The sequence below is a fragment of the Pteropus vampyrus genome, unplaced genomic scaffold (assembly GCF_000151845.1).
Source record: "Pteropus vampyrus isolate Shadow unplaced genomic scaffold, Pvam_2.0 Scaffold98, whole genome shotgun sequence".
Classification (NCBI taxonomy): domain Eukaryota; kingdom Metazoa; phylum Chordata; class Mammalia; order Chiroptera; family Pteropodidae; genus Pteropus; species Pteropus vampyrus.
This window is the reverse complement of record NW_011888879.1, coordinates 4005855-4018083: the sequence shown is the minus strand read 5'-3', so window position 1 is coordinate 4018083 and position 12229 is coordinate 4005855. Positions and strand designations below refer to the sequence as shown.

The following is a 12229-nucleotide window of genomic DNA, read 5'->3' as shown; positions in this document are numbered from 1 at the left end:
AAATACATTGAACATTACAAATATGATCCTTTCCTTGTAGTATGGAGAAGGAAAAAACTAAACTACCAAATAAATGAAATCATTATAAATTCTCATAGAAAATAAAAACAAAAGACTGAAATGGAGAATAATGGGGAAATATGGGGGCCACATTAGATTAGCGGTTGAAGTAGCTTCTCTGAGGGGGTCCCATTTAAGCTGAGACTTGAACGATGAGCTAGGATAAGCCATATAAATGTGGTGGAGTGTCCCAGGGAAAGAGGTCAGCGTGTGCGATGGCTCAAAGGCAGGAAAGTGTAAGAAAAGAAGCATGCCAGTGTGGCTAGACAGTGGTGAGTGAGGGAAAGATTGACAGATTATGAAAGAGACCAGAAGAGAAGGCAGGGCCAGTGCCTGGAGGATTCGAGGACCACAGAAAGGTTAGATTTCATTCTCCATGAGGCAGGAAACCTTTTAAGCATTTAACCAAGACCCTGGTTTGGTTTTAGGAAGCTCTTTTTTGCTGCTGTCTAAATAATAGTTTAGAGAATGGGCAAGACTAGAGCTGGAAGAACTAAAGTCATCTAGTCAGGGTATTATGGTCTGGCCAGGAGTTGGGGTATGTGTGTGAGTTGCAGGGGTTAATGGAAAAAGGGATGGGTTCAAAATGTTTTTGGAGGTGTAGTTGCCATGATTGCTGATAAATCAGATTTGGGGACTCAGGAAAGAAGAATTAATTACATGTCCTGGGCTTTGGGCTTTGAGCTAGTAAGTGGATGATAGTGCCATGGGGAACGCAAGGGGAGGAGCTGGTTTGGAAGAAGGAAACCATGATCTGTTTCATCATGTTAAATGTGGAGAACTATTAGAAATCTTGGTGGAGATGTCAAATAGAGTTGAATATTTATGAACTCTAAGCCCATGGGAGAAGTATAGTCTAAGGCATAAATCTGGAAGTATTGTCAGTGTATTTCAGTCCACAGACTGAATGAGAATTTGGACAGAAAAGAGTAAGGACAGAGCCCTGGGACATTGCATTAGGGAGGAATCCAAGAAAGGAGAGGATGCTGGGAAAAAAATACAAAAGAGAGGGCAGAAATGTCAAGGAAAACTAGATGAAGTCCAGGAGAGTAGAGTGTTTCAAGAAGTGAGTGGATAGCTTTGTTGAATGCAAGTGAGAGGTCAAGTAGGATAAGGACCAAGAAGTATTCACTGGTTTTAGCAACACAGAAGTCAGAGAAAAGAACACTTCCAGACTTGAGGGTTGTTTTTTATTTTTTTCCACTAGTTGATTTAAAATATTAATATGTGCGATTATAGGACAAAGAAAACACATTAAACAGCTAATAACACTTCAACATTCCAAAGCAACCAGAGATAATTGCATACTCTAGAGACATTAAAAATTCTGAATCCAATCTCTCCTTGTTCTGAATCCAGTCTCTACTTGCAAGCACAAAGTCAACCAATTAATTTTGGTTGATATAAATAACTTTAACAGGCAAATTCATATTTTTGTCACAATTTGTTGACTTTATTTTACTCATCACTATTAGTATACCCTAAGATTTGGTCTCCATGTGGTTGCCTATTTCTCCACAGCTTCCTCTGGAAACATAGCAGATAGTTCTAGGTTCCTGGGACTTTTCATGCACAGAGCATTACATGGGTCGGTGGAGTTCTCAAGGATCTTGTTTGTGATTCCTTTTCTTAGCATGTGGAAACAATGAATGTGGTAACAATGAATGTGGTGGCCTTGTTTTTCTCTCAAATTTTCTTGAATGGGTGGTAGATGCTTCAGAAGATTTTTTTTTTTTTTTGTCTGTGCACATTTAAAGTCGCATTTTTATCATCTTGGTTGTCTTCTGCACCTTGTCACTGCCTCAGGAAAGGGTTCGTCTCTGACTTCCTTTTTTACGTGCTTGTGGTTGGTTGTTCTTTCATACTTATTTAATGTCTTCAAGTCTCGATAGAATATCCAGGCGAGTGGCTAAGCAATAATCAACCTATTGTAAACACTGGGAAGAGAAATCCTTATCATAAGTTCTTCCACAGTTTTCTGAAGAAATGGGAAGGCTTTTATCTATATAGTTCTTTTTTCATGATCCATTTATTTATTTATTCATTCATTCATTTAAAAAATACTTTATTAAATATGGCCACTGTATATGAGATATCATGCTAAGCACTGCAGAAAATGTATGAGTAGAGTATCTTTGAGTAGTTAAATAATTTCCAAACCTTGAAGGCATCTATTTTGAAAGTTTTAAGCAGCTGAAATGAATCAGACAGTACATCTATGCTTTAAAATAATGCCTCTGTCAACACACCTAAATTTTCTAGGCATGTAGTCTGTCAGGAATATATGTTTATATCTTCATTTAAAATAGATTATTGTTTACATTTGTTAACTAGATCGAGAATAATTTTCTGAAACGAGTTCAATGAAAACAAACTATAGTGACCCTTTGAAGAGATATGTTAACGTCGGGATTTTGTTTCAATGTGACTTCACTTTGCTAGAGCAATACTGTAGTGTGTAAATGGTGCACTCCTGCTTTAAGATGAAATTCAAACTTTGTTTCTTTTAGTTCCTCCAGTCATTAGCCCCCATCCAAAGGAATATATCATTGCTGTGGATAAGCCCATCACACTACCCTGTGAGGCGGATGGGCACCCACCACCTGACATTACGTGGCATAGAGATGGGCAAGCAATCATGGAATCAGTCCGCCAGCGCATCCTCAGCTCTGGGGCTCTGCAAATAGCATTTGCCCAGCCCGATAACGCGGGTCAGTACACATGCATGGCAGCTAATGTGGCAGGATCAAGCAGCACGAGCACTAAGCTCACTGTCCATGGTAAGTGGTTTGAATGTAAATTATTTCAGTCTTCTACGTTACCATGGCAAAGAGAAAAGACAATTAAGAAAAATATGACAGAAATAAAAACCATGCAAAATCAATAATTCAGAATATGGTGTGTGTGTGTGTGTGTGTGCGCGCACGTGCACATGCACGTGCACGCGTGTGTGCTAGAGGTATACTTGCCCCTCAAATCTGTTTTCTGTAGGCTGTATTTATTTGTGTATGCACATATGTGTGTGAGAAAGAGAGTTTATTAATATAGTCAGGATACTTAATGTGTTGCCAATAATTCCCTAATATTGTGATCATAGTGCTCTATTCTTTGTCTTATGAGGAGTCCATTTGTGTTTGCGACTCTTCAGCTTTACTTCTCAAGGTGAAAGTCATCTTGGCTCAAAACTAATCACTATATGACCTACATTATGAATATAGCGTGAACCTAATGAGAATTAGAGATCTATTTGATTCATTATTTTAAAGTAGCAAAATATTTACATGTATATTTTAACAGAAATAAATCACTTTCTTTTATTTTGTATTCAGACAGCTAACAAAATCTCTAAAGATCAGCATTGAAATAGTTTAGTGTTAATGTATGTTTTAAGACTAAAGATAGAATACCTATTAATATCAGTGGTAGAAAACAATAAGTAAATCGAACTGTTTCTAACTACTGTTTTCAGTACTATTATTAGTACTAGTAATATTAGTATTAGTAATAGTACTGTTACTCTTGTTTTAATGATGAGTTTCTGTTTTTTCAAAAATTTATGAAAGCTATTCTTTATTTTTCAGATGTGTTTGAATTTCTTGCAACCTTATAGTTACAGTAAAATTTTAAGTGGAAAAACTTCTAATTGATAAATGAATAATTTTTCCAAATAAAAAGTCACTACTTATGAATTTTCTAAATGTCTTCCCCAATCTATACCTGCTTTCTGTTAATATACTTGAACTGATCAGTATACTTAAACTAATAAATAAGAGACTAATAAATAAATAATACTCTTTTTTTTCAAGTATTTGTAGAAAATTTACCAAAATTGACCATATACTAAACAACAAAAATAAATCATTAGGGTTTAAAAATACAGACCACAATTACTGCCCATAATGCAATAAAGCTAGAAAAGTATAATGAATGTCCAAGGAAACTAGCATAAAAGAGATAATGAAATACAGTATAATTTAGTAAAAAATGAATATTTATGATGCACGATTCAGCAAAATAGATTATGTTTTTCATATTATCTACAATGGTTATGCCTGTAATCATTCATATGTGTATATATTCCTCATATAATCATAAAAGGATGAAAAATTAGTTTACACATAGTTTTGTTTTTGCTGAAATCAACTGTAGTCCTGTCGCTTAAAATGTCATTAAGATTGACCCATTTCTCACTGATATGTTTGAATAATACCGAAAGTATTTTTACTTTTTGACTCAAGTATCCTTAATACTTTAAAGCCTTTTCCTTTAGAATATCTCAGTTCTACATCCACTAAGGTATTTCTTAGTATACCAAAATATTCAATTTATCTTTATTGCCTCAATTCTAATTCAAAAAAATTTGAGGCATAGGGAATATTTGGTATCACAATGCACAGTGTTATGAAACCACTATAAAAATTTCTTCTGTGATGGTATAAAAACTGAATTAAATGCCTTAAGCGGGTTTTACTTGCATTTGTTGTAACATGTGAAATACTGCAATAAAATTTTTTTTTTAGCACGTTGTGATATTCACTATGGGGTGAGTGTTTTACACTGTTTTAAACTGCGGCTGTTATTAGTTTGTTCTCACACTATGTCTGTGATACAAATCCAGCAGTTACACAACCACAGAAGTGTTTTTGTTTTTTGTTGTTCTTGTGTGTTTGTTTTACTTCACTGCAATATGCAGAAGAAACTCAAGTAAGAAAAAGTCAGGAAGTCAGATAGAATCTAAAGATTTCCAACCCTGTTCTAAGCCATTTGCTCAGAAACTGATTGTAAATATACTCAATAAGTTCACATCGATTAGAATTCTTGCTAGCATCAAAAATTTGAATTGCTTTTATGATAACGAACAAACATTTTAGTAGATTTTTTTTTTAGTATTTCTAGCAAAATTACCTTCAGAAGAGTCTTTTGTGTGTTAATTTTCAATCTGTATAAAGATATTGAACTCAACTTCCTGAATGACCATCGATTTTAAACTCTTCGTAGTACCACCCAGAATCCGAAGTGCGGAAGTATACTACACGGTCCATGAGAATTCACAGGCCATCCTTCCGTGTGTGGCTGATGGAATCCCCACACCAGCAATTAACTGGAAAAAAGACAATGTCGTTTTAGCGAACTTGTTAGGAAAATACACTGTCGAACCCTATGGAGAGCTCATTCTGGAAAATGCTGTGGTAAGTATAATAGATATGAACAGATACTTTAAGCAAGATTGTTAATTTATCTTTTTACTTTAGTAACTTAGCTTGGAAATATATTCTTTAATAATGAAATAAAATTCACTCATAAATTCAGGTCACCAATTAATTTTGCACATATTTAATTTTATGTCCCAGGTCTGAGACTAGTATTGAACAGACAGTAGGAACTCATAAATGGCCTCCTCCTAAAATTTTTTCTTTATTTTTGTGGAAATCTGCTTTCTCAGAAAAAATTCTAAGTGCCTGTTTACATTTAATACTTAATGAATAATTACAAGAGTGAAGATGTAAGGATGTCCAATGTATTATTAACCAAATAAAAATAGCATTTTTTAAAGTTCTTTTCGAGTTTTTAAATAACTCTTTCTAATCATTGAAAACTAAGGTCTTAGGGATCTATGCAACCTGAGATTTTTGAATATTCTTACGTGGTACCTCACCAGTCTGTGGAATAGTAGTTATCAGAAGCATCTCAGTTTTTCAGTGGTAGTCCTCTTGAAGAGGAATGTGTACCTATTCATACGTTAAATATATTATGTGTTTTGAGAGTATTGTACTTGGCACTAAATATTAACCATGATTAAAATGTGAATCAATTTCAGAGCTTTTGTGCATATCTTATTCCTCTTCATTACCCTTCAAAATGCCTAAATTTTATTATAGAATCTCAATGGACTTAATTTGAACAGATTAATAAAAATGATTGCATTCACTTTATAGTATAATCTTAGTCATTAGCCAGACGCCTAGGATTGCCAGTGAAATGCTATGTCGCTAGACCCTAACTCCCACATGCTATGTCGCTAGACCCTAACTCCCACATGTGCCAGCAAAAATTGTATTTCTTCAAATATAAGTTTTCATCGATTGTAAGATGGATTATTATTTTACATACCACCAAGAAAGAAAAAAAAATACAGATAAGCAAACTAGAGAAAAAGATTGATTAAGTTGTATCACAATTTCAGACATATTAAAAATTTAAAATGTGAATTTTCGATTGATAAAATAAGGATAAATTGTTTGTTTGTTCAAACGTGTAAACACCCTTGGTGGGGCTTATCCCTAGGTCCAGGAATGTTGAATTTGCCCCTTCAATCATTCTTATAGACCTAAAGAAATTAAACAAGAAAAAATAAAGTTTAGATTTTTAGCGGGACAATGACTCAGATACATTAAAAGAATACCAACAATAAGGTAGCTTATAAATACCAGATAAAAGATATAAATGATAAGTAGAAGGCTGTTTGTGAATAATATATACAATTCAGATTTTTATTTCATTTAATTTTTTTGACCTCTATCCATTTTAATTATAATTTTTATGGTACATTTCCAAGTAATGTTTTGATTCTTCGATACAAGTATAAATTTTTAATATTTTTAAGAGAGAAGAAAAAGTCCATAATATGTTCTGTATTACATTCAGAAGCACTCAGTCATTAATTCAACAAATATTTATTGACCAGCACTGATTTAGGCAGTGAGACAACATCAGGAAACAAAAGAATCAGAGATTTTTTTCTCTCATGGAATTTATTTCTAGAGGAGGGAAATAGGAGATAAAAAATAAAAACAATAATTTCAATCTGCATAAAGATATTGAACTCATAATAGTGCTGTATACAATAAGTCAGAAGAAAAGTGGTATGAAAACTAAAAGAAGAGCAGAGTAAAGGGGATCAGGAGCTGGAGGGGTACAGGTTACATTTTCAAGTAGGATGGTCAGAGTAAGTTCCCATTGGGAAGGTGACATCTGAGCAAAACTTGAAGAAAGTGAGTTAACAGAGCAAATATCTGGGATAGGAGTATCCCAGGCAGAGGAAACAGGTAGAAAAGTGGAAACATGCCAGATGTATACGAAAAACAGGAGGCCAGTGAAAGCAAAGAAGAAAATAAAAAGAGAAAGAATGCAGTCAGAGAAAAATGGAGGCCAGATCATGTAGTGTCTTGTAGGCCATTAGAACAATTTATCTTTTACTCTGAGTAAAATCGAAGCCATTGCAAGTTTTGAGCAGAGGAGCAATGTTATCTGCCTTACGTTTTCATTTTTGCAATATTGCATTGGCTATTGTGATGAGAATAGACAGTAGGGAGGCAACTGAGAGAAGCAGGAGGACCTTCTTTGAAGTTAGGATTTGCTAGCTAAATTGCAAGTAGAGTATGAAAAAGAAAAGAGTAGAGGATGTCTGAGAACAAAGGCATGAACAACTAGAAGGACAAAACATCTATCAGCTGAGATGATGGCTACAACTAGAAAAGGAAGGGGAAAGAGGAAATGGGGAGTTCAGTTTTAGACATGAATTTAAGATGGCTTTTAGGCATCCAAGTGGAGAGTTGAAATGAGAAGTTCAATGTTAGTAGAGTTTGAAGGAAAGACCTGGGCAGGAAATACTGGTACCCATCAGCATATTGATGGTATTTAAAGCTATAAGACTGGATGAGATCACCAACGAATTGAATGTAGACAGAGGAAAAAAAGGTGCAAAGACTGAGACCTTGCAAAGACTGGGTCCTTTCAAATGCCAGCATTAAGACATAATGTTGAGAGGAAGCCAGCAAAAAGTGAGAGAAAAAGAGCAACTAGTGAGGTAGGAAAGAGTGAGATTGTCCAGTAAAGACCTGGGTTCTTTACTGGACAGGTAAAGACATGGGTTCAAAGAAGAAAGTGAGTCATAATTGTGGCACATGTCACCAGTATAGCTAGTAATGAGTGCCAAGAGCTGGTCATTGGGTTTAGCAAGTGAAACTTCAGAATGGCAGGTAATATTGCCCCTACGCTCGCAATTTCCTTTGATAATTTTGGTGGTCTTTGGTGCCACATTACCCAGAGAGCCAATCTTGCTGTCAAGATTCTTTCAGTCTTTAGAATGATTTGTTCTTTATTTGTACATTGCAGAGCAGCAGTACACTAATTGTTTAATGAACTTCGAAATCTAAATTTTCCTGGGTTCTTATGACTATAAAATGCTGTAATTCTGTGAAATATGGGCTTTTGTTTAAACATTTGTACATTTTAAATTATGTTATACAAAAGCTAGACAGATGACTCGGACTGCAAGATGGAAATTTAAATGGTCTTTAAATAAGAGTGCTCCTTTGGGAGCCAAGCTATGCAAGTTTATGTATTTTGTGTAATATGATATAAAGTTAAGTAATTCTAAGCCCTATGATTTTTCTTTATTTAAGCCAGAGGATTCTGGCACCTATACCTGTGTTGCAAACAATGCTGCAGGTGAAGACTCACGCACTGTCAGCCTGACTGTACATGTCCTCCCCACTTTCACTGAACTTCCTGGAGATGTGTCATTGAATAAAGGAGAGCGGCTACGATTAAGCTGTAAAGCCACCGGTATTCCATTGCCCAAGTTGACATGGACCTTCAACAACAATATTATTCCAGGTTGGTAATGTTAATTCTTCAGAAGAGAATAAATACACCCATCAAGAATTCCAACCCAATCTCTATTTCCTGTAGCCTTGAGAATTGATTGAAAGTGCCATGAAAGTGACATGGTTGCTCTAATTTTGTAAAATGTGTACCTTTGCCTAGATTTTAACCCAGTATATATGTTCTTTTCATTCTTTTGATAGAATGAGTTGATCGTAGCACCATATGTTGAAACATATAAATAGAATTTTAACCTAAAAACAATCTCTCTCCCCCAGGAGAAGACAATATTGTGTCTTCTAAATATTGTGGCACCTAAACTTATCCCCCCTGGATCTCCTTCATCATTGGTAAATGGATTCAGGTGGCTACTGTTACAGTCCTGAAGATTCACCTAATTTTACAGAGAACTCTGCTTCTCACTGTATGCATTAACCACGTAGATCATTTATGTAGAACATTTCCAGTAAACCTGTGCACTACATGTTAAGGTAGTACCTGGAACCCAGAAGCTGGGAGGACAAGTATCTCCTTATTTGTTAGGCTTTGTCATCAGCATAAAGATATTATAGTAATGAGAACGTCCTATCCCAGAATTGAGTTTGAAATCTTGCACTATTAGCATTTAATAAATGTCTTGCTAGAAAAGTAGTGATAAGCTTGAGTTTTTTTCTGTTATAAATATTTATGTTAATGACTAGAATTCATCGACTATATTACCTTAATAATAATGGTATATGTCACTAAGGAAAAATAAAGTCCAAAAAAATTAGTACTGTTTTCTGAAGGTATAGTACTAATTTAGCTACGTAAGTGTTTAAAGCTTAATTTTTTACATAATATTCAGCAGTATGAAATTGTAAAAGATAATTTGAATGGGGAAAGTATGCAAGATAAACATACCTAACATAATTAGATATTGGTTGATCTAATCATAATCTTATTTAGTATCAGTTGTTTTAGGATTAACGTAAGTTTACTTATCTCTGTAAGTATTTATATCATGACCATTTATGGAGAAGTTTAAATTATTACAGATTTAACCATGTTGTCATTACCTAGTTGTCATATGTTTCCATGACATCCCCTCTGACCTGCCAAATCAGTTGAATTATAACTGAAAAGGTTTTCATGTTTTTGATGTAAATTATTTGCAAGGAAAAGCAGTGGTGGGATAAATGAAATGGAAAAATCATATTTCTAAACGAAAGATTTTTGAAACCTAGAGAGACTATGAGCCAGATTTAGGCAGCACTTTGAGATGAAAGGTATAATTTCAATCTAAAATAATTTTAAAAGATGTTTGTTTTCATTCTCTTTTCCTTTTCCTTCTGCTGTATTTCATTCTTCAGACAAGTATCTATAGACGTAGCAAAATCTGTGGAAAAGGCCCTCTTCTCCAAGGTCACGATGAGATCTCTGGTTCAATTGCTGACCAACACATAAATCTAACCTGCACCACACTGAGCTGTGATTATTTTCCTAGGTTACCGAGAGGCTTGTGTGTTGTTTCATAACTTGTTTCTCTCAGCCCACTTTGACAGTGTAAATGGACACAGTGAACTTATTATTGAAAGGGTGTCAAAAGAGGATTCGGGCACTTACGTGTGCACCGCAGAGAACAGCGTTGGTTTTGTGAAGGCAATTGGATTTGTTTATGTGAAAGGTAGGTAAAAGTGCTCTATTTTTAATTTATAATGTATTGATAATAAACGGTTTGTATTTTGCTTCCTTATTATGTATTAATATACTATAACTTTGGTTTATTGATCCATTTTGTCCTGTTTCACAGAAGTGCAAATTCATAAGAAGTAGAAAATTATGAACATTCAACTCAAAAAAAGTAGGAAGCAGTAAATAAAGAGACCATTTGGCACAAAGTATAATCATCTGCCTATATTATTGAAACTGATGAAATTATCTAGTTGATTAACACGAGCAGTTCATTCTGTAAAATTCATGAGGTTCAAAAGTGGCTTTACCCTCTCCTTCTTCACTAAATAGGTCAAAGTCAAAATCACAAAAAAAAAATCACCCAAGATTCCTTTTACTCATATTTGTCTTTTGTTGTTTGCCAGAACCTCCAGTCTTCAAAGGTGATTACCCTGCTAACTGGATTGAACCCCTCGGTGGTAATGCAGTTCTGAACTGCGAGGTAAAGGGAGACCCTGCCCCAACCATCCAGTGGAGCAGAAAGGGGCTGGACATCGAAATTAACCACAGAATCCGTCAACTTGGCAACGGCTCCCTGGCCATTTATGGCACTGTAGTAAGTCACTCTGGAGTTGTCGACATGCACTTTACCTGCCACAATTAATGCCTTTCTATAGGTGTTGTGGACGGGAAAAGTTTCTCTTGCATTCTTACTTCAGTCATAAAGTTTGAATCAATGAGTTCTTATTAAAAAAACTGAAACAGCGTTGGAAAAAGAAGTACGAACGATAAAATAATTTCGCTGCTTTGTTCCCGATCACCGACCCATTATTTAGCATCAGTAGAAAACCTCACATCTGTTTCAGAATAAAGAAATTGAAGAATTGCAAACACAATCACAAATAAATTATAGGGTAGTTTTCACCACTAAGCCAATAGCTATATATTAGGCTTTCTAAAACCTTCAGTAATTTGGGAAAGAAGTGCTGCTTTAAGTTATTCTAATTTGGGGGGGTCAAGTGAATGAGATACTTTATCTAAAAACGTCTCAACTAGACTACATTTGGGTAAATTGTTAGCCCACTGTTGAATTAATTGAAATAATGATTAAAATATACTATCTAATCCCCTAGTTAAGTGGACCATTCAGTCTTTATTCTGCTTGCTTTTATCTCACCGTTGGATGCTGTTGAGTGTCTCTTCAGTTTTGAGATGACATCGACCTTTAGCTGCTGTAACTCTACTGTGTCTCAGCCTTTTTCATTACCCTTCCCCCCTATTCTCGGCACAAATATTACTACTTTTTAAGTTCTTGGTTCTTCTTCTAATACCAATGTTAATACTAATGCTAACTTCCTGTCACTACGCAATTTCTGATTCTTAAATATCTATCCCCAGCTCTGAAATTCTTTTAACTCCCATTTACAGTTCCCTACTAGAAATTTCAATGTGAATAGTACATTGGCACCACAATTAAACATCTGAGTCAACATCTGCCTGCCTTCTCCCCCACTCCTCTACTTCCTGCAATTCATTTTCTTTTTATTGACTTAATGTTTATCTTAATGAGGCCAGAATTCTCCTTTTCACCAGACATTTAGTGAAATCTGTGACTCTGATTATTCATAAATCTAGACTCATATAGTACTTATTTATACCATATACGTGTAAATTTGTGAATTATGTTCTGTGTTTTATAATTACCAATAAATTAGTTTTTCACTTTCCTTAATTTCAAGCTCTATAGATAGAGACTAAGCTTAATTTTTTTATTAAATAACCCCCATTAGAAAGAACTCAATATTTATTAATTTGTCCTGATTATTTGAATGCTCTTTTAAGATACTGTAAGAATATAATCAGCATTTTTCTTTAGTAAGATAATTTTGGTTAGATAATTATAAAAAAA

The 12229-nt window shown here is 34.6% G+C and overlaps 1 protein-coding gene across 1 annotated transcript in view; it reads left to right on the top strand.

The window, feature by feature from the left end:
* Positions 1 to 12229, top strand: part of HMCN1 (hemicentin 1) — a 408502-nt gene that overhangs the window by 344225 nt on the left and 52048 nt on the right. The window contains exons 80-84 of the mRNA XM_023533191.1: positions 2571 to 2840; positions 5059 to 5249; positions 8466 to 8679; positions 10199 to 10333; positions 10746 to 10940. Coding sequence (XP_023388959.1) covers positions 2571 to 2840; positions 5059 to 5249; positions 8466 to 8679; positions 10199 to 10333; positions 10746 to 10940 — 1005 coding nt within the window. The remainder of the gene's footprint in view (positions 1 to 2570; positions 2841 to 5058; positions 5250 to 8465; positions 8680 to 10198; positions 10334 to 10745; positions 10941 to 12229) is intronic.